General features: G+C 33.7%; 3 protein-coding genes and 1 pseudogene across 4 annotated transcripts; 3 read left to right on the forward strand and 1 right to left on the reverse strand.

Moving 5' to 3' along the window:
* Positions 1 to 649: 649 nt before the first annotated feature.
* LOC146930931 (clast3-like protein) lies at positions 650 to 5,603 on the forward strand. The gene is made up of 7 exons (XM_085702401.1): positions 650 to 957; positions 1,125 to 1,290; positions 1,378 to 1,436; positions 2,221 to 2,339; positions 2,672 to 2,909; positions 4,856 to 4,976; positions 5,264 to 5,603. Exons 1-7 carry the CDS (start codon positions 898 to 900, stop codon positions 5,341 to 5,343), a joined length of 843 nt encoding a protein of 280 aa, XP_085558527.1. The 5' UTR covers positions 650 to 897; the 3' UTR covers positions 5,344 to 5,603.
* A 1,150-nt stretch (positions 5,604 to 6,753) lies between these two features.
* LOC146930932 (protein FAR-RED IMPAIRED RESPONSE 1 pseudogene) lies at positions 6,754 to 8,385 on the reverse strand (annotated as a pseudogene).
* An 8,391-nt stretch (positions 8,386 to 16,776) lies between these two features.
* On the forward strand, positions 16,777 to 18,419 carry LOC146930934 (allene oxide synthase 3-like). Its single transcript, XM_085702404.1, has one exon. The coding sequence runs from the start codon at positions 16,850 to 16,852 to the stop codon at positions 18,296 to 18,298; it is 1,449 nt and encodes a 482-aa protein (XP_085558530.1). The 5' UTR covers positions 16,777 to 16,849; the 3' UTR covers positions 18,299 to 18,419.
* Positions 16,777 to 22,905, forward strand: LOC146930933 (uncharacterized). 2 transcript variants are annotated; one of them, XM_085702402.1, is made up of 12 exons: positions 16,777 to 19,032; positions 19,186 to 19,536; positions 19,672 to 19,939; positions 20,020 to 20,116; positions 20,203 to 20,324; positions 20,452 to 20,536; positions 20,641 to 20,928; positions 21,009 to 21,126; positions 21,228 to 21,398; positions 21,493 to 21,570; positions 22,118 to 22,279; positions 22,418 to 22,905. In XM_085702402.1, the coding sequence occupies exons 2-12, from the start codon at positions 19,387 to 19,389 to the stop codon at positions 22,631 to 22,633; spliced, it is 1,755 nt and encodes a 584-aa protein (XP_085558528.1). In that variant the 5' UTR covers positions 16,777 to 19,032; positions 19,186 to 19,386; the 3' UTR covers positions 22,634 to 22,905. The 2 variants fall into 2 exon arrangements, with proteins under 2 accessions (XP_085558528.1, XP_085558529.1); XM_085702403.1 differs by having other exon boundaries at positions 22,421 to 22,905.
* Positions 22,906 to 23,485: the final 580 nt, after the last annotated feature.

Genomic DNA, 23,485 nt, shown 5'->3' on the forward strand with positions numbered 1-23,485 from the left:
TCAATCCTCACCTCACAAGTCGATTTTGTGGGGGTTGTGTTAGGCCTAGCTCGATTACTATGATGGTATTATAGCTTCCTATAAGATCTGTTAAGCCACCTGCTATTAAATTTTTGCAATCAAGCCACCCACCATTTATATTTACGCATCAAGTCCAATAGTACTGCACGTGAGAGGATGTATTCGAAAAAACTCATTTCCATATTTAATAGTTAGGACTCTAGATAAGAGTTTATAAAGTAGTCACCTTACAAGTCAATTTTGTAAAGATGAGTTAAACCATATAAAAATTTGAGACCCAATTTAGCTAGGCTTTACGAACAAATAATACCTTTGTTAACAATATAAATCATACTTAGACATTAAAATTTAAAATAAAGTTTAATATATTTTTTGTCTAAGTGGACTTTATTAACAACAAAATTCTTGCTTTGACCAAAAAAAAAAAAAAACAACAAAATTCTTGCTGACAACTCACGCTCTTCCAAAATTACTATGCATTTTATCTAGGGATTAGACGGGGTCAGTAGATATATTTGTATCAATTAAAATAAAATTTATCGGTTTTAGTAGTTTTTGGACTGTATAATCCAAAATACCCCCAATAGGAATTCAGATTATATAATATAAATGAAGACATTTTCGAGATATAGGAGGGTGCATGAGAGGAGAGTCTGGTGGGAAAAGAAACTACCTATGATTTATTCAAAGTTTAAACTTGGGCCAAAAAACACCCGCTTACAAGCCCAATAGTAGCCCGTATCCAAAAGCCCAAATAAGCGATTTTCAGCTTCGTCTTCCTCAAGAAAAGAGAAGTTAAGAAATAGCAAAAGCAGAAAAAAAAAAAAGCTGAACCAGGGTTTACAAAGTTGCAAATTTCACCATTCACATTAAAGTATGAAGTTCATTCCCGAAGAAGGAAAGCACCTTCACGAAGATTGCTCCACTTTGATTTTGGTATGTATAATTTTCTAGGGTTTCACCTCTTTTTTATTTTCCCAATTCATTCATATATCTTAAATTCAAAGTATCTTTATTCCGCAAAAAAAATTAACTTTATAGTTCAATGCTGTATCAGAAATAATGGGGTTGGCTCAATTTTGTGATTTTTGTGTGTTTTTCAGCCTGCTGTGTCAATTGGGAATGTTGGGCAGTTAACAGCAGACCTTTTGGTTTCATCAATGGGTTCTGAGAAAGTTGGTTACTTGGATGATCCTTATGTTCTTCCTTGTGTTGGCAATGATGCTTATGGACCTTTTCCTCAAGGAGACCTTGCACTTCCTCTTGAAGGTGGTTATTTGGATTCTTAATCTTAATTTGTTTTGTTTGCAATGATTTGTTTGGATGTTGATTTTTTTTTTTTTTACTTCTTTGCAGCTTATGATTCTCCTTCTAATGGTCTTACTGTTATCCAGCAGAGGTCCCCAGTTATTAAGGTATCCATTGTGTCAGTATTTGCTCTCTTGATTTCGTTAATCTGACATAGGTGATTTAGGGTGTTATTAGAGTTTTGTGATCTCTGAAATGTTATTTGAATAAACAACTTTATTAAATGCTTATGTATAAGTTATTTCTACAATGAAAGATAAAATAAAGACAAATTGTTTCATGTTAGGTATGAGTTGTTTTCATAAATAATCCTGGAGAGCTTATGAAAATAAATTGAAAACGACTTATGAACATTGAACGTTGTCAAATATCAGCTTTGGCGGATTGCGGTGGTAAATTTTTTACAACCACCGTGGTCCACCATCCACATTCGCTAATACTGTGGACATGTCATAAGTTGTTTCCATAAGCTCTTCCAAACAATTTCACAAGTGCTTATGTCAGTAGGTAAGCTCAAATAAAACAATCCAAACAAGCCCTAGGTTGCTGGTAGTACAAGCTTAAACATTATTAGCTTTTTCGCGTGTGCATAGCATGAGCATTAACTTAGGTCCCCCTTCTTCTGTCATTGCAGTTTGTATTCTTGAGTTTCTTTGCTTCTTGTCTCCTAATTTTTTGTCCCTGTTTCGATGCATATCACTTTCACCTTCGGAAGTGACCAATAGATTATTATTATTATTATAGTTTAAATATCAAATAATCACTCTATTCCTGTCTTAAGTGTTCTTTTAGAAGTATATTTTTGTTTCTATTACTTTTTATGCTTAAATCGGCACTATTAATTTTTAATTTGGAAGAATAAATTGAAATTAATACAATAACATATGATAGGGTATGATGCTCGAGTTTGCAAAAAACATGGCTGATTTTATTGCTGGAAGTGGAAAGAAGCATATCATTATTCTCTCCAGCTTAGATTTTGGAAAGTGGCAAAAGGTCGACATGTCAAGGTGAGGGAGTGATATTTTTAAATAGTTCCGATTATTCAAAGCTCTTGCTATGGTAGGCTCAAAGCCACTCTGGGTTTATTATAGGCCGCATTACCTTTTATATATATAACATTTGCATTTTCAAGAGCCTAGTTCCGTTACTTGACCGTGACCTTCTAGTCACACAAAACTTCTTTATGATTAAGATATTTTTTTCATTTTTTTCTTTGATTGTCACTTTTTTTCAAATATAATGCATGAAAATATCTCACCTTGACAGTCTTGTAAAATGCAAGAATTCAATTCGTTTGGAATATTTTCCATTCTAATACGTCTGTGGGCTTCCATATCAGTGGTTTGCAGATTTATTACCTATCTAGTGCCAACAGCAACGGAGCAGATGAAAACTGTGAACAGCTTGGGTGGAAGAAACTTCAGGAGTACGACCCTTCTCAAAAACATTGGAAATATCTTAATGATTTAGCCGAAGGAAATGCAACGCCTGAAGATACTACATCTATTGAAGATGAACTAGAAGAAGAAAATTATTATGCTAGCTTGCCTTTCGCTGCACTTTTTTCTTTTCTCAAGGTACTGCATTTGCTTTTACATTTGATGATGTCATATTTAAGCGTAGGAACATGGAAGGAACAAAAAAGGTTTTCATCACGTGGTACATTTGATATATAGTGGCTGTTGTCATGTACTAAAGTTTGCTTTAAAACTTACAAATTGAAGTGGTTTTCTTTACATCATATGTTAATAATACAGGGCTCTATTCCTTCATTGTATGCCCTACTAAAAGTTAGGTAGGTGTGTGCAATTGGATTTGGTTTTGATATTCTGAATGTTGAGATATATGTAATAAATGAAACCACTCTAATACTCTCTTTTGAACACTCTATAATACTCACTCTCTGATTGGGTTAAATCATTGTGGGTCCTCCAATTTGGAAATGAAACCCACATAAAGTGGTGGGACATACGTTGATTTCACCCAATAAGAGAGTGAGTGTTTGAGAGTGTAAAAAAAAGAGTGTTGCTAGTATTAGAAATCGTGGTTGGACCTAACACAACCCCACAAAACCGGCTTGTGAGGTGAGGATTGCCCCCACTTATAAACAAATTGTCAGGCCAACTCCTAACCGATGTGGGACACTTAACACACCCCCTCACGCTCAGGATTAGACATCTGAAGCGTGAACATAAATGACGGGTGGCCCGATAACGGAAAACCTGATAACAGGTGGCCCAAAGAGAATCGTAAAGAGGCTCTGATACCATATTAGAAATCGTGGTTGGGCCTTACACAACCCCACAAAACCGGCTTGTGAGGTGAGGATTGCCCCCACTTATAAACAAATTGTCAGGCCAACTCCTAACCGATGTGGGACACTTAACAGCTAGTATTTCTCTAAATAGAATAATTGATTGATATGTTTTCTTCATTACTTTCTTCTATGTAAATATTCCCGATTTTGTTGTGTGTATGTCTAATTTAATTAGGTAGAAATAGGATAGATTTTTTTTTTTTTTTGACCAAAGAAATAGGATAGATTTAATCCCTGTAATTGTGGGATTTTCTTTTTATGGTTTTTCACTATAAAAGTACTAAATGCTGAGTGGCCACCTCTCAAGCTGTTCAACATACCTTATGGGGAAATTACATTCGCCTCCCATAAGAAATTGAGAAACATCGACTCATTTATTGCTCTAACTGAGACCTTCCTTACTTGTTAACACCATTTCTTTTCCGTTAAAATAAGAAATTAAGAGACCCCCAATTCACGCAGTCATGAGAGTACTATGCAAACACAGTAGAAAAAGGCAAAAAGAAAAAGCCCAACAATTCTCTATTGCCAGGATACCCTCCAAAATCTTTTCTCAGTAAGAAGTTTTGTAATAATTGCAAAGCCAATTGAACGGAATTTCTTGTTTAGGCTACTTAATTTTACCAAATTGGATCATCATTTATTGTGGACTGTGGTGGCAAATGTGCAATATAGCAAACTTGAGATATTCAAAATTTACTGCAGCATAAGATGTAATTTTACCAAAAACTCTGTTTGATAAATAAAGTATGTAAAAAACGACTCTCACGGCCAAACACAATACCAGAAATAAGATCTCCCCTGATGTTGCAGAATCAGTATGTCTTTGTTGTTGCCAGATGGAACAATTACAACATGCCTCGATAAATGAAACAGAGAGAACAATGAGCGTGAGGCAAGAGGGACTAAACAAACATATCGAACAAAGCATTTAGGTGAATGAATATGTGGGATTAAAGTGACGAACAGAGGTAGTGGGCTGTAGATTTTTTTATTCATGTTGAGAGATTTACATGCCGTTAATGAATAGGGGATGTGAGTGTCATATGTAGAAACACTAGTGTGTATGGGAATGATGGATATAATAGTTTATTTAGTTGAAAAAATTAAGAAAATTAGAGGAACAGGGTTGGTTACTGCGCTTACCTTGTTTTGTGAAATTGCAGAAATATGGATTGATTAAAAGGTTCTGGTTTTATGTATCAGGCTAAAGGTTTGAAGGTTACCTGCTTGTTATGTTATTGCTCAGAAGGAGATAACACATCTGATGCTTTTCAATTAGCTGATGCAGCATGCAAACTTCTAAGGCTTAGTCACCCCAATTCTGGTAAGCTTTATAGATCTTTGTTTCTTTTAATATTGATTTTGATCTATTGTTTGTTATTAAGTTATAAACAAGCAAAGCATTCGTTTGAATAAATTCCCCGTGAAGTTGATGATGTTTTATATTATTACAATGGCATTTGTCTCATCTCGTATCCATGTCCCTGTCTCCTTTGTCTCAAGTTACAGATTTAAATGTAACTATTAACTAGTGAATTGACATGTTTGCACCTTGCCAGCAAAAAATCATCGAAATTTGTTGGTAATTTTTCTGATAATCGCATTTTTCAGGAATTGAAGGTGGCAAGTGGCGAATTCCGCTTTCTTGGACGTCTGTATATGGACCACCTCCAGATGTGTCCATTTTCTAATATTAGGTTGATGTAATTCGTATAGTTAAATTATGGCCTAAACTGGATATTACTGTCCATCTTTTGTGGTTCTAAAGCATGTTAGCAGTGTTAGTTTTGTTTTTTTTTCCTTACTTGTAACGTGAATTACCACATAGTTGCGTCTTGAAAATCAACAAGGAAATTCGCTCGAGACTTTAAAGAGATGGATTGGCTCAAACATATGTTTGAAGTCTCTTCAATTGATTTCCCAACATCCTATAAATCCCTCAGTTTTGTTTTGTCATTTGCAATGGTTCTGTTTTAAGTTAACGAAGTTGATAACAACATCGCTGCATTTTCACACTAAACCTAGACTCCATCTTCTTAAAACTGATCTCACCATTTTCTATCAACAACAAAAAGAACGACCAATGTATCCACTAGGGCAAGATCAAGATTTTATGAAACATTAAAATCAAAATGGATATTTCATGAAGAATGCAGACCAAAATGGAAAACAACATAAAAAGAGCAACCACTCAAAACTTTGAGCAGTACCTAGCCTCCCTTTATAAAGTCTCCTTTCATCATTCCACAGAACTAATTGAAAGTCATACATTAGGCACTTTCTAAGGGCACCAAGTGTATATTCAACGTGATGTTGGAGGCATAGAAAGTTCCTCCCAAATAAAATAAATAGATATTTTAATCTATACATTATTAATGGGTTAGTGACTTAGCATGTACATTTGAGTAAGCATGAATCCGGATCATGGATATTATTCGCTATGTTTACTTCCTTAAAAGCTTTTCAACACTTTCCCGTACAAGTCGCCACGTCGCCTTATTTTTCAACCCCTTTACTTGTTACCGGATGAATCGGTTGAGTTGCTAACTGCTTCAATTGCATTTATTTTTTTATTTTATTTCACTTCTCTTTTTTGTTTTTTTCCGTTGAAGAATTCAACACCACTTCTCACCTCATATAAAGACAAAAGAACCATTTTAATTCTTTCCCACCTTAACGAGGAAAAATCTGAAACACCTAGCTACCATTTTGTTTTCTCCAATGAAAACATCTTCTAGTCTCAAATGAAACATAATTATATAAACTTAAGAGAGTACTGCTGAGTAAAACTAAAAATTTAAAAATAAATATCTTGAAGATTCTTCAACTCCTTGAACTCTACTGTTTTGCCTGACAAATGAGCAGAAAATGGGAGATAATTAACATGGTACTCAAAGTGCAGCCACGTAATTTGAAATCTATAAAGTCACCTACATAATATGAACTTTTATACCATTGATGTTAATGCAGCCACAACTTCATCAGTGACAAATATTGCTTCTTTTTCAACGATTGCAGCCTTCATTTCACATAATCATAGAACAAAAATCACAACAATCAGAAATCATGTTAAATAATAATATGTTAAGAAAGTGTATAAATCATTGACATTTGCTTCTCAAAAGGTGATGGAGTCCAGATAATCCCATAATTTCAGATAATCCCATAATTTCAGCTTGGAACTTTTTGAATACTTCGTGTGTATAAATCATTGACATTTGCTTCTCAAAAGGTGATGGAGTTTTAAGGACTGGTTGTCAAAAAAAGAGTTGATGCTCTCTGATCTTTGAGTTGTTGACATGCCACCGAAAAAGGTATCTTTCATGTAAACAGGAACCCAATGTTTACGTTCTTCATATAAAGACTGAATCCACCCATCCTCTGAGTCTAATAGTTGAAATTTCTCTACCATTTCTGCCCATTTAAATTCAAACTGTTGTATTGACAGAGACTTGTATATGCATGCGTCAAAATATCCCATGAAATCTTCATTATTTCTTATTACATGACCAAGCTTCTCAGGCACCTTTCTAAGTATATGCCAGAGACAAAAACGATGTCGGGTATTTGGAAATACCTCTTCAATAGCCACTTTCATTGATCTGTCTTGGTCAGTTATTATTGCATTTGGAGGTTTCCCACCCATTGCCTTAAGCCATGTTTTCATCAACCATTTGAAACTCTCAGAGGTCTCATTTGCTAGTAATGCACAACCGAGTAATCTTGACTGAAAGTGATTATTCACACCAATGAATGAAGCAAATGGCATTTTATATTTGTTTGTAATATATGTAGTATCAAAGGAAATCACATCTCCAAACACTTGATAATCATCTCTACCCTTTCCATCCACCCAAAATACATTTTTCACACGACCATCATCATCCAAATCAAATGCATAAAAGAATCTTGAATTTTCTTCTTGCATACGCATAAAATACTCCAGCATTGCATTTGCATCTCCTGATTCTAAATTCAAACGACGGTCCTTATCTAAATAACTTCTAACATCTTTCTCCAAGCAACCAACTTTCTCATATCCTCCGTGTTGTTTGGCCATTGTGGCATAGATTTTGCTTGTTCTCACTCCAACATGTTGCAAAGTTTCAATACAATTCTGTTGAGCTTTATTGATGGTTCTATGGCAAGGAAAATAATGTGCATATGTTGGGAAAAGTTCATGATTGTGATCTTTGATGAAGCCATGGACCACCCATTTACCATCACATCTTCTTTTAATATGTAAGCCAGCCTCACATTCCACCTTCAAACAAGGACGTGGATTTTGTGCGGTTGACTCTCGCTTTTTCCCATATCGCGTGCAAGCATATTTCACATCAATAAATTCTCTAGAAATTTTAGAACGGCGACTACTTTTAATGGATACACCAAATCCGACACTTTTAGCATATTGAACATAGAAAGAATAAGCATCTTCTTGTGACTCAAATTCCATTCTGAGAGAAGGTTGTTGAACATTGTTAGCCTCTAAATCATGAACATATGATTCATTATTGACGGTCTCATTTATAACATGCTCTTCATTTTCATCAATGGGTTCCATTAATTCCTAAAATATGTATACAAATAGTTACAACTAATTATCAATACATGTTGAACAAACATAAAAAACTCAATAAAATATTTTAGAATGATAAAGTGATAGTACCAAATTCATGTTGAACAAACAGGGGAATCACATGCATTGACAATGAGGAGAACAAAAGTGTACCTTAAAAGGTGAAATACTCTTACTCTTTTGTTGGAATTGTGAGGAAAAAAAAACACCAAGAAGTGACAGAGTGGTGGTGTTTATCCTTTGGGGACTTTTTGCAGGAAACGGTGGCTGAATGGCAGAGCTTCTGATAGTTGAAACAGCAGATGTGTGAGATAAGGAAAGAGGTATTGTTAGGCGCGGGAAAATGCTTGTCGTTTGGGATATCCATTAAAAAAAAAATAAAAACAATTAAATGTGTTGATTTTGGTGAACCGGTAACCAAGTCAAAAGTTAAAAGAATAGTATGACGTGGACGACTAAATGAGGGAGTGCTTAAAGAGAGTGTCAAAGCACCTCATGCTAGCATTACTCAAAAATAAAATAAAAAAAGTCATAATATTGTACTATCACTTTGTTGTTTATGAACTAGTATTATGTTATTATTATAACTTTATTTATAATGAAAATGCTAACATGCGTCTCTGAAACATTAGTTAAGATGAATTTTGTTTAATGAATATTTATCTAGTGTAAAGATGAATCCTTGTTTCCCATGAATACTTGTTTAATATGTAAATGCTGTATTTTGTTTTCAAAGTTTATCACTGTTATTTTAGTTTGTTACATTTTAACATATATCTATGAGTACGTGAGAAATAAATAAAATTCAAACAGTAGATGCTATGCATGTACACAGGCAAGCAGGTACAGGTTGGATTTTGATTCATGCAGACGAGTGGAGAGGGTTTACTTTACTATGGGTGTCCTGTCAACTCATATGACCATTCCTCCCCACGTTGTTACCCTCCTACTAGTTTTTGTGTGTGACAAGTTGGTTTGTCGCCAGCATTTTCTTAGCTTCATCTTCATGAGTCTTATTTTAGTTTGGGTTTAAGTAGTCTCAATTTCTTTTAAAATAAGAGAACGTGTGACAGTTTATAGACTACTATCTTGATGGATTCGAGTTAAATAATAAGTTGGCAAATCACAAACCATTAAAAAAAAAACATAATGGTTATGACAATGCATATGTGCATTAAATCTTTGTTTTTCTTACTTTCTATATCTTCAAAGTATTGTCTAAAAAAATAAAACTTTAGCTGGGAAAATATAAAACCCTAAAATAAACATATTTTCCAAAAAGCTATGCATTGACACGTAACCGAGTGAATTTTTTTTTTTTTGAAAGGGCGTAACCGAGTGAATTGTTAGCTCATTATTCAACATAAAAATTCAACAAAAAAAAAAGTCAACCTCAAGTTTTGTGGTGGATTGTTTTTCTTCAAAAATTATAAAATTGGTGGATTATATTTTTGAATTTAGAAATTGAAGATCAAATTCGAGAATTAACAAAATTAGATGGATCAAAAATGCATTTAGATCTATTTAATTTTTTTAAGTTTGTACTAATATGTTATTTGATGTAATATAAATATATTATGTAGTTGTATCAATATATACAATTAAGCATTTAAAAATATAACCAAACAATTGATCTCAAGTGTTCGATTCTTAGATAAAATAATTTAATTCGATTTCTAGATAGAATAATATTTTGACTGACCTTACTTACATCTCGATTAAACTCTAGATTATCAGATAGTTTTCGATGACATAAACCTAAATACTTTCCCTCAAAAAATAAAGCTAAATACTTTTTTATCAGCTTTTTTTACATCAAAAATTATCTTTCGATCGAACTTTTTCAAATGTTGAACAACCTAACCGGCAATATAGATCAATCATCAACTCTTGGAGTGTGGAAGACCCAATTTAATGTGGATTTAAAAACAAGCATATTGCTCTAAAGAAACCAAATTAAATAGGACATTCAAACACGACCCTACAGTTATCTTTGTTGTAAGTAAGGCTGTAAGCTTTGGGCTCTTCCGCCGGACCGTCACTTTCTATCTATATCACTGTTTTTGCATTGCCACCACAACACTTATCGACATTGTCTTAGGTGGTTCCTGTGGGACCAAAGATACCCCAGCACAAACACATGTAATGATAGAAACAATGAAGAAACCTTTTTTTTTTTTTAATGAAAATAATGAAGAAACTTAGGAAGTGAAATAAATGAGACAGATAAGTATACTTTGCTGAAGATTTCCTAATTTAGTCGTATGACAAGTTTGTTCGCATGGGTTACTCCCTTTTTGACATGCAAAAGTTTTTAAGAAAGAAATTACTTTTTTTCCTAAATTAGGAGTATTTTGGATAATATATTTTGTCCTAATTATATTTAAGAAATTACTTACTCCTAATTAGTTTTCCTAATTTTGTCCTTTTGATATGCAAATGTTTTTCCTAACTTAGAAGTATTTTGGATAATCTATTATTTTTCCAAAATTTGTCTTTATTTTTTATACACGTAAACTGAAAATGACAAATGAAATGTTTGCGTGGTGCATTAAAACTAAGTAGGTTTTACATTTAATAACATTTTTAAATCTATTTCACATAGTGTCCACATATGGATATCTATTCCCAAAAGAGTCTATTTTTTGAGTTATTTGACGTGTTTAGATTTAATAGATGATTGAATGAATGAGATTGAGCGTAAAATGCATAGTTTTTTCTAAATATATAAAATAAAATAAAGAAAATAAAATAAATAAATAAAGGTAAACTGCATAACTTGATAAAATATGAGAGCAGAATGCTAAATTTGGTAAGAATAACAACGGTTCATCTTAAACAATTTGGTGGTTTTGTTCTAATCTTAAAAATTAGGTCCTTAATAAAAAAAAGTACAAAAAACTAAAAAAGAGTCACCCTATATATTTAAATTTTAAATAACATTAAAAACTTGTAAATAACATCAATAACATCAAAAAGAGTTATCTTTATAAATCAATCATTTTATCTCAATTTCTTAGATCAAGTATTTCATCACCATTATCATTCACATTATACTTAAAATTATTATCAAGTGAATCATTAAAATTAACATCAACATTTTTGTATCATGTTATGATAATCTTCTAAATCTTACTTTTCTCTTTTGAGATTTGATTTGAAGTCGGTGTAAGATTTGATTTGAAGTAGATGCATCCAAAACATTGGCTAATGCATTTTTTTTTTTTTTGACAAAAGCTAATGCATGTTTATAGAAGTCAAATTTCTATACTTATAATTGTGACAATATTTTATATTTGACCAATAATTAGTTTGAGTAACGACTAGTTTGTCACAATGACTTTCTTCCTCTTTAAGTTATGCTAGTTTTTCCAAGACTTCTACTTTTTTATTCATTGTATCTTGCACGACATTCTTAATATTGATAAAAGAAGTTTCACAATGCCCTTTCTTTTTGCTGCACTTCCTCGAACTCTATTGGCGATGTTTAGTTATATTTGTAACTTGATTTTTTTGAGGAATTTATATATTTGTAACTTGTTGGCATCTATGACTTAGATGATATGTGAAGAGAGGGGAAACCATAAATACTAAATAGTGAAGAGAAAGGAAGAAAAAGAAAAAGAAAACTACACCGATGTTTTTTGTATCCTCTCATATTGGTGGAAGAAAAGTATAACAAAAGAGATGGTTTTGGCCAAAATCACAAGTGTGTCTCTTATATTTTTTGTCAAATAGTTTACTGGCGCGAGCTCATACATTTTAAATGAAATGAAGTTGAGAGTTCAAAATTTCAATCATAACTCATGCATAATGTTATAATTACTACTATCAACTGAATTGTGATTGCAGTACCGTGTGTCCCTTATGTTAGTTTTAAAAATCAAATATATTATTATGTACACAAATGCAAATTTATTAATTTTAAAATTTAAATGTACTATTTCATCTCAATATATTAAATTTTATATTTTAATAATACATACACACAACATTGTTATGACACAACACTAATCATCTTTAAGACAAACGTTCATAGATTTAAGTGACACAACATTGTTATGCATGACACTTTAAACTATTTGTAGAAGATCAACTGTCTCTTGCTGGAAAGCAAAAGTGTCAAACACAATGATATAAAAACATATTGATTGTCATAACACGTTTTATTTTTGTTTGACTACTTTGTTTGAAGCGGCTTTGAGGCTACTTGTCCCACGGTAAAATCCCCGGCCCCTAATCCCATAAGAGGGGAGACCCTAGTCAAATTCGCATATGCATGTTTCCCTTATAACCATTTGTACACCAGAATATTTGTTAACTTAATTGTCGATCTTCCATCTTGTTGGTAGGTTAACAAGCTCACAAACATCTACTTCTTCGCATATTTTTACCGGTCTAAATATAAATATATCAAAAAGAACATCCCTAATAAACTTGATTGAAAGTTACAATTCGGTCTAAAAAATGATAATCAGATTTTAATTCTCTAAATTTTATATCATCAGGAGTTATGATCCAATAAATTTAAGAAATTTTTGAATAATGTGACGAGTGTATAGAGCCATCATAGCCAACTCTTAAATTTGTTTTGAAGTGGCCAAGCCTATTAATCCTCCATCCTGTCCTTCAATAATCCCTCCTCATCAATGGTGTGACTCTCCTTTCTAACCTCAATGAACTCTTCAACTATAACATATTAACATCATCATTCATCTGTATTGAAGATTGATGATAAAAGCAGATATTTAAATAGTACGTTTCTTCCTTGGTCTCTCGTATTCATCCTCGATTAATGTATCTGTCCAGTTTGACAGTGTACCTCTACTTTTAATCGCAGCACGTGGACACTGCACGGAGTTTCTTCATGTTCAAAGTTACGCGTTTTCAATCAAACAGACAAATACTAGTACTAGTAAAAAAATAACACAACTCTTGCAAGAGTTCAAGTCACAACATCGTACAATTTTTGGTGTAGGAATAATCTAAGGTACAGCACGTGTGGAATCATTACATCCAAATAATTGATTTTATTTGTATAAATCAAATGGCTCTCTCTCTCTCTCTCTCTCTCTAATTTTGTTTAACCCAGCAGGACATGTGCACCGTCCAATTACAGTAGAATAATATCCAAATCCTGATTTATTATGTGTTTGGTTTAGAAGAGAAATTGTGAAGAGATAAGAATGTAAGAGAGAGTATGAGAAGAGAGAAAAAGGTGAGAAATAGAGTAGATTTGATGGGTTGTTTGGTATAAGAGAGATATGAAAGAAATAGAGAAGAGAGAAGTGTGGATTATAGCAAAAAATACAAAAATACCCTTGAGATAAAAATCTCACATTAAAATGATTTAATTAATTCAATTACTTGATCTAATTATGAGCAGTTTAAATAATTGGAATAATTGAACTAATTATTATATTACTTAATAAATTAATTAATTGTTAATTAAAATAATTTCATTATTTTATTATTAATTAATTAATTTAAGTAATTTAATATTTTAGTTTTATTAGACCAACTCAACGACTTCTCCTTTCCTACCTCTCAAAAAAAAAAAAAACTTTCCCTTTCCTAATCCCACGAGTAAAAATTTTAGATTACTCATATCTAATTTAATTTATGATTTTATCAATTAATTGGTAACTCACCACACCAAAAAAACTCACACCAGTGTAAAAAAAAAAAAAAAAACTCACACCACACAACAACTCATTCGGTTGTTCCACTTCATCATCTGCATTTACATATTAATTGAAACACCCTTCTAAACAATTTAGACCCAGCTTCTCATATTTTGTCCAAAGGAAAAAGAGAAAAATAATCTTCTCATGTTCCTCTTGTAAAATACAGTTTGTGATTTTCATTTTTTGAAATAAAGTAAAAGTTAAATATTGCCAATTACATCACCTTCATCGCAATACCTTTCTCCATATATACAAATACACCTTTGAATTGGAACAGCTGAGTTTGAATGTGTTCAACAAATACAATGGATGTCAGTGGCGTTGCCAGGACCCTGGCTCAGGGGGTTCACACTTTTAAATTTTAATTGCAATTATACTATATATAACTAATAATTTAAAAATTATCTAGTATTATATATCACTAGCGGAAATCGGGCATAACTTGTCCGTTTATCCTCATTTTTTATACTATTTTTTTGGGTTGTGTTTATCTTCTACATGATTTTATTTCACATCACAACCTACTTCGACTCCACACAAGTAAACTTATGCTGAATTGAATTTGAATTAGAACCTATGAATTAATTAATATAAAGAATTATCTATGAATTAATTAATATAAGGAATTAGGAGAATGCTACACTAATTAATTAATTCAAAGTTTACTAGCCATTCACCAAATTAAAGCAAACATGCTGTCAAGATAATAATATTACCATACTGGCCATTCACTAAACTAATTAATAACATGCTACAAGATATATTATAATACTTGTTGTTATAGGTCACATGCTATTGCAATTGTCGGTCATAAGCTATGTGTCATCTCAACATACTTAAACCACACAGCCAGGGAAAAAGTGATGTAGCTGGTGCAAATGTGGTGCAATGTTTAAATTTGAGGGGATTCAACATGATAAAAACATAACAATTTAAATGTATAATTAAGAATTGAGGGGGTTCACTTGAACCCCCTGAGCTCTATGTAGCTCCGCCAGTGATGGATGTTCAACAAATAAAAAAAGCTGAGGTTTGAATGTGATAAAAAAAACTTGGTAGGAGACAAGGGTATAATGGGAATAACATTCAAATATTGTTTCTCTTCCCTCTCCGCAGATGAGCGAAGAAGAAAAAAACGGTGGGACCCACAGGTTTTTTATCTGTCGCAGCAATTTCTCTTCTGCACCAAACGAGAGAAAGAGCACACTTCTCCCCTTCTTCTCTCTACTCTCTTTCTCTCTTGCCTATTTCATGCCTACCAAACATAAGTGATTGGGAGAAGCTAATTGACGTTGCCAAGGAGTATTGTTGTATTTCGGTGACTCGCTAGAATTAGATAAAGTCTCAAAACTCTAAAAACAATTAATTGATTTTATTCTTTCCTCAAAAAATTAATTGATTTTATTCTTTTTTTAATTTCTTTTGATTTTGTGTGTACGCGCATTTAGCTTGTATCCAAGTAAGTATTCTATTTTGAACATCATATGTGACCCATAGCCATTGTTTGTGAGTTCATAGGGGGGACGTGAGGGGAGTGTTTTGAAAAGGTAGAAATAATTTGAGGAAATAAAAGACTTTCAGATAGAAAGACTTTGGGAATTCATTTTTCTTTGTAATACAAAATATTCCTATTTCGGAGGACTTTAAAAATTGTGATAGAGAAAAATTTTGGAGAGTTCAAGAGTGTTTATATGAATTCTTTAAATTCAATCTATATTGTTAATGTAATCACAAACCTTAATATATCATTCTTTAAAAAAATGTATATTTTAAAAATGTAAAAAAATTCTTCATATTTTCCTATATCTCCCACTCCAAAACTCTGGTCTTCTTCTCTAAAACAAAGTCGAAGTTAATGTGGCATCTTGACTTTGTCGGGTTGTAAATCATACGGCATAGGTGTCATAGATCCTTCATCTTTTTCCTATTTTTATATAAAAACAAATCACATTTTTTAATATCAAAAGAAAGCTCCATGTGAAACACACAGTAGTCACACACTAACATCCATCATGCATGGAGCCCGCCATTGATTATTAATTGAATATTATATTGTATACATGTTCTGCATGCCAAAGCCACGCTCCAAACAATTCTCCATCTCTATTATTTATCCCCTTTCAAAGATGATAGATGAGTTTTTTTAAGAGAAAAAAATATATTTTATATTATCTACAATTACAATCATTATTTTTAATTCCCTTTTATGAAAATTATCAAAAGAGACAAAATTATCTACCAAAAAATGTCGACAAAATAAATTATAATTTTTATGAATTTTATTAAATATAATAGTGAAAATTTAATATTTTTTGGATAAAATATAAAATGTTTAGTATGATTTTATAGACAATGAGATGATGTTTTTTTTTTATTAAATGATATATTTTAAATATAAAAATCAACACATGACTTTTTATTTTATAAAAATGGCCGTTAATATATTGATTTAGAAAACAAATATATCAATTTTATTTATTACTGTACTGCAGAAATTCTCTTTTAAAATCGGATTTAGATCATCTCATATGCAACAAAGCTAAAATAAATAAATACAGTCCTATTAATCTTCTCATAATTTATGAAAGGATTATGCTAACAAATGTTTAAAGAGCCCTTGTTAGTAGCTTTACATTAAAAATAATAATTTATAAATTTTTTTCAAGTTGACTTGACCATTTTTACCACTTTTCAACGCAATATTACTATTTATCGAGTACCCCAAGGAATTATTCAACATTTCCCTTTATAAAATCATAGGTGGGGCTAATAAATTTTAATGGTGAGATAATATATTTTCTTTTTTACACAATCCAAATAAAATCCTTTAAAATCCGATCAAATGATGTCTCATTCTCACTTCTGAAAACAACCTAGTTACGTTACAAGCAAGTTCAACCATATTTTGACCAAACACAAACCACTCCAACAATGGCTTCCTCATCAGAAACCTCCTCAACCAACCTCCCCTTGAAACCAATCCCAGGAAGCTACGGTCTTCCCATCATCGGACCCCTCCATGACAGACATGACTACTTCTACAACCAAGGACGTGACAAATACTTCCAAAGCAGAATCGAAAAATACAATTCCACTGTCCTCAAACTCAACATGCCACCAGGTGGTTTCATAGCACCAGACCCTAAAGTCATCGCTCTTCTCGACGGTGCTTCCTTCCCCATCCTCTTCGACAACGCTAAAGTCGAAAAACGTGATGTCCTCGACGGTACTTTCATGCCTTCCACTGATTTCTTCGGTGGTTACCGTACCTGTGCTTTTCTAGACACAGCTGAACCTTCCCATAGCCTCCTCAAACGCTTCATCTTTCACATCCTTTCATCAAAACACGACACTTTCATTCCTCTCTTTCAAACTAATCTCTCTGAACATTTCACCGATCTTGAAAAAGAACTCGCTGGAAAACATCAGAAAGCTAGCTTCAACACTTCCATTGGAGGTATAACCTTCGACTTCCTCTTCAAACTCATCACTGACAAAAAACCTAGCGAAACTAAAATCGGTGACTCTGGTCCAACCCTAGTTCAAACATGGCTTGCAGCTCAGCTAGCTCCTTTAGCAACAGCTGGTTTACCAAAAATCTTCAACTACCTTGAAGATTTTCTCATCAGAACTATTCCGATCCCAGCATGGACAGTGAAGTCTAGCTACAACAAACTCTATGAAGGTTTAATGGAAGCTGGAACAACTGTACTTGATGAAGCTGAAAAAATGGGCATAAAAAGAGAAGAAGCTTGTCACAACCTTGTTTTCACGTTAGGGTTCAACGCTTTTGGTGGTTTAACAAACCAGTTTCCGATCTTGATCAAGTGGGTTGGATTAGCTGGTGCTGACTTACACAAAAAACTTGCTGATGAAATCAGGGCCGTTGTTAGAGAAGAAGGTGGGGTTAATTTCAGTGCGTTGGATAAGATGACTTTGACTAAATCAACGGTGTACGAAGCTTTAAGAATTGAACCTGCTGTTCCATATCAATATGCTAAAGCTAGGGAGGATCTAGTGGTGTCAAGTCATGATGCATCTTTTGAGATCAAGAAAGGTGAAATGCTCTTTGGATATCAACCGTTCGCTACAAAAGATGGTAAGATCTTTGAGAAGCCTGAGGATTTTATTGCTGAGAGATTTATTGGTGATGGAGAGAAGCTGTTGAAACATGTGTTTTGGTCCAATGGACGTGAGACTGATGAGGCTACACCTGATAATAAGATCTGTCCAGCTAAGAATCTGGTGGTGCTCTTGTGTAGGTTGTATTTGGTGGAATTCTTCCTGCAATATGATACTTTTACCTTTGATTTTAAACCATCTGTTTTGGGTCCCACTATTACCATCAAGTCGCTTGTTAAGGCTTCATCTACCGTCTGATCAGTGATCATTGATCCTTACAGGACCTACCAGCATTTCTGTGCGTTGAGTAATGTTTTTTATGTTATGTTAATGTTAATCATGTAGTTACATTAAATAAAGTTCTTTTTCTGGGTGGGAACGATCGCTGGGTTTGTTTAATTTATTTATTGCATTGTGTGTACATTATTGACTGCTATATTTATATTTTGCAGAGTGACATGTTTACATTATGGTTACTAAATTGTTTTCCTGAAATATTATTTATTCATTCTCATTAGATTCAACTTTTTTTAATCAGAAAAATGAGTGTTTCATTCGAGATTTTTGGACCAAATTATCATCTCAACTATATTTCAGGTCACTATTGCCATTAGGATAATTGATGATATTTTTCAAGTTTAATTAATAAGATTATAGTGCTTTATTGTTGAATTTTTACAACTTTTTGTTGAGAACCTGGCGCAGTTGAGAATCATCTTGCACTTGCATAAGCAATGAAAGAAAAATAATTTATGGACACCTAAATATCTCTTCTACACTATAGAGCATCAATAACTCTTACAAAAGAGAATAGCGAAATCGTTCCAGGTTGATTCAAAATTCTCGCGATCTCCGTTCTTTCTCCCTCTTCATGACGCGTTTTTGTCCGAATCGATGACAGCCGGCTGGGTTATCTGCTGTACTATGCTGTTTTGTATGTCAGGTCCAGATTAAATTGATTTGGCTGGGATTTGCGCAGGAGGGTTTGTGAGGTATGTATCCTTCTACTTTATTGCATTGCTAGCTTCAAATTGCCCAGCCAAAACCCTATCTATAGCTTCAAATTTTTGTTGGGTAGTGGCTTTGTGGCAGGTGGACAGGGATAATCTGACTAGATTCCATTGATTTGTTGTACTATGATGCAGATTTTTGCAGGTATTTGCAGATTTTGCAGATCTTTAGTATGGGTTTGTTGTACCATGTTGCAGGTTGCTCTAGACTCTATGGGTTTAGGGTTTATTTGTCCCTTTTACCCTTGACTTGGTGCTATAAATTTGTTCAGTCTGGTGTGGTTATTGTCAAAGCGTCAAAGCTTAATCCAATACATTTCTGAGGTTGCAGCTTAGATGGATAAATCCATTGATTGTTTGTGTGATATTGTTCCTGGTAGAGAGTCATGGAGGATCAAGGTGCGTGTGCTTAGAATGTGGGAGGTCCCAACCTTTTTGAAACCTGATCAGGCTAATTCTGTTGAGATGGTTTTGATTGATGAGAAGGTATATTTATTATTTATTTTGTCTATTTGGTTTATTCTTTATGTTCAGAATCCTGTATTATTGAGAAATTTATGTTTGAATTTTGCATTATTGATAAATTCATATTTGAATGCTCCATTTTCCTTCCTTTCGTAGGGTGGGAAGATTCATGCTACCATTAGAAGGCAGTTGTTGTATGTTTTTCAGAAGAAGTTGGTAGAAGGAGGAGTGTACAAGATGTCATACTTTGCAGTTGCCCCTGGTGTTGGTTCATACCGTACTACCATTCATCCATATAAGCTGATATTTCAAATGAAGACAAAGGTGGAGAGGGTTGAGAGTTCACTTATCCCTGTGCATGGACTTTCTCTGATTAAGATCCAAGAAGTTTGTGCCCACACTGCTGATTATGATTATTTGGTTGGTGAGTCCAGTGTGGTTTAATGTCTTGACTGTTTAGGGCCAGTTTTAATTTTTAAATTCGTTTCAACAAATTCTGTGCAGATGTTGTTGGTTTGATGACGGAGATTTCTGCTGAGAGAGAGTATGTTAGGGATGGGAAGGTTACTAAGATGGTTGTTTTTGAGTTAACTGACGAAAGGTAGTTTTTTTTTTAGATAGCAGTGATTTATGTAGGTGAATTGCAATTATTAAATTATATTAACCCTGTTTTGGTGTTTCACTCAGTGGTAAGGTTGAGTGTGCGTTGTTTGGAAGCTATGTTGATTCTCTCCAGGAGATGATGGGGAGAGCTGGGGAAGGATTGCCGGTTGTTGTGGTTCAATTTGCGAAAATTAAAATATTCCGAGGTATAAATTTTCCGTCCTGTTTGCCCGTTTATTTGCATTTTGTAATTTATGGGTAACCAAGGTTGTTTTGGTTCAACCATTTCTGTCCTATTCCTATAAATTTTCTGTCCGGTTTGTTTATATGCAGAGAGGGTCTCTATCCAGAATGTTATGAACACAACTAGAATTTGGGTGAATCCTCCTTTCGAAGAAGTTGTGAAATTTAGAGAAGGGTTTGTTTGTTGTTTGATTTTTTTTCTCTCTGTTGTGTGACTTTGGTTTTATATAATTCTATTATTTAATATGTGTAAACTGTATGTTAATATGTCAATATCAGTGTTGCAATCCATGGCATTGAACCTTCTGGTGTTGTTCCTTCGCTTGGTCCTCGCATTAGGCCTTCGATTGAAGAGGATTTCTTGCGAAATCACCCCAAGAAAAATATCTATGAGTTGAATGCCATTGTGGAGGATGGGATTTATGTTGTTTGCGCTGTTGTGGAAGGTTTGGTTGAGGGGGAAGATTGGTGGTATCCTGCATGTCGTTGTCATAGGAGTGTTACTCCTGATTCTGGTGCATATTACTGCAAGGGATGTGTGAAGCATGTGTTCCATATGGTTCCAAGGTTTTATTAGATTAAACCTGTCATTGTCATTCAACTCTTTTGTATGGGGTTTTTTTGTTTATTGTAGTTATGTGTTGTAGGTATAAGGTGAAGCTCAATGTGAGTGATTCTACATCCGATGCAGTGTTTGTGGTGTTTGATGGTGATATGCAAATGTTGCTTGGTGAGCAGTGTAGCAACTTAGTTTCTGCAGCCAAGGTTTGTTATAGATGATTTCCCTGGTGATGTTGCTGTGTTTTTTCACCGGTTTTTGTCTTTATTTACAATTTGTAAATGTTTTGATGATGTATCTCTGTCAGGCTGAAAATGCGGGATTTTATCCTCCTGAGATTGTTAGTTTGAAGGGAAGGATGATGTTGTTTAAGGTCGAGAAGACTGCATCTGCAGGGGTCATGTTTGATGGATCTTTTAGGGTGAAGAGGGTTTGCCTTGATCCATCTATTATTGAGGAATTCTGCACTTCTGCCAAGGTTTGTAAACCGTTGTCTTTTTTTAGCATTTGTTGTTAGGCACTTTAGAAGGGTTTTGATGTATGGCCTAAGACCGGTTGGTTTCCATTTGTAGGTTTTCTCTGATGTTGTTGGTTCTGAGGTTAGTGGTTTGGTAGAGGATCCAGATGTTGCTGAAGAGACACCCGCCAAGGTGTGTATACTTATTCTATCAATGGAAATTTTATGTTAGTTGGAGCAAGTTTAGTTCCCTTACAATAACTTGGAGAATTTCTTTTGGTTGCAGTAGTGTAGGTATTAGATTTATGTTGAGGGTGAAATATTTAATGATATACTCTATGCACACTTATTAACTTGGACATCCTTACCATATAAAACCCATGAATTGTTTGCAGAAGGGAAATAGTTAGGCAAAAGCAAATAACCAGAGCACATGTATGCTAACCATTGTTTTTATTTGCTGAAAATGGATGTTGCATTAACTAATTATATGTTTTTGACATAAAGTAAAGAGACGTTTTAAGCCCCGAATTTAGTTTTTTACAAAAATGAAATAAATTTCCAAAAAAATATTGTTAAGGAGTTATGATTATGTGCATTAATGGGAATAAATAAATAATATAATTATGAAGCCTTTTCTGAAAAATAAATTGATTGAAACAACATAATGCACTTTTATATCCGTTTTAAGTGACCAAAGTATCCAAACAAAGTGAGTGAGATGGTATTTTAATGTGCAGTTTGTGTCTGATGGTGTGGATGCTGAGTTGAGTGAATTGGCTGAGGACCCTGAGGTTGTTGAGGAGACACAATTTGAGGATTTCGTGGCTAATGTTGTTGTTACTCCAGTTGGTCATGTGTCTGAGACATCTGGATATGAAAATACTGCTCCATTTCATGAGGTATCATTTTGCGTTTATAACTTTGGTTGGGTTTGTACATATTTAAATAGGAAGTAGACTTATTGTATTAGTGGATGATGCTTTGCATTTAATCCTCTATGTAGACCTTAATTGTTGCATAAATTCTTATATTTGCAGCAGAACCTGGATGTGGATCCTGGATGTGAGGCCGTAAGTTTGGGGGATGATGGTAGTGTCTTTAAAAGTCCAAACATGTCAGGAGCTGCGGCTGTGGAGAAAAATGGGGCTGTCAACAAAGCTAAGAGAAATTTGCGCAAGGCATTTGACGCAGTTGGTCGTGACAAGTCTGCTACCACCAAGAAAGCAAAGGCAACCAAACTTGATCTGGATTGAGTTCACCTGCAGGGTTGAGACTGTGTGGTTGTCTACTATGCTGTGTTGAATTGTCCTTTAGACTTTATGCTTTGTAATGATCCTTTATTGTTTAAGTATTTATAGAACTTATCCTCTATGTTCCATTTCCTAAATGCTCCCTCTGGGTTTATGGGAGTTTATTATGGCACTTGTGTTATGTAGTTGTGGACTTTTAGTGTTGATGTCCTACCTATTGTATGAGTATCTATGTTACCGTGAAGAATAAATTACTTTGATAGTTATGCAGAGCACCTCTGAGTTGCCAATTAGTAGCTAAGGCTGAACTTGATAGAGTTCATTTAATTATTTCTGACACCCCTCAAAATTTTGCTGTGGACGGTTATGGGCAGAAACTAAACTAATTAATACTGGAAATTGTTTGTGTGCAATGCAAAGAATGCAGCTCTGTCAGTTCTCTAGCTTCACACAAAGTTAGATGAATGAGCATTTTGTTGATTATAGGCAGTTTTTAGGTACGAAGTTCACTTGTGATCACCAAGATCCTCTGTATGTTGAGAAAATAATAATTAGATACCATGAAAATATTAAGTTTTACATCTAATTGCACTGTAAAGTACAGTACAGCTGCACTTGCCAAAGTTTTCTTCACTTTTTCATTTGAAGTGCATAAAAGTATGATTTTGATGTTTAATAAACTTATTTAACACCTCAATGATGTGCATCATCGTGTATTATGTTATAATGAAAAAAGGTTAAGCCGTGAGTATTATGTGAACTCAGGTTGCTCTCCATTGTTCTTTGTGGAAGAGGGAGATGCAGAGAACTAAGAATAGCCAAAACGTTCGTGGTTGATTAATCCAATAATAATGA

Source organism: Medicago sativa, chromosome 4 (genome assembly GCF_051527215.1).
Source record: "Medicago sativa cultivar Bolivia chromosome 4, Bolivia_mono, whole genome shotgun sequence".
Lineage (NCBI taxonomy): Eukaryota > Viridiplantae > Streptophyta > Magnoliopsida > Fabales > Fabaceae > Medicago > Medicago sativa.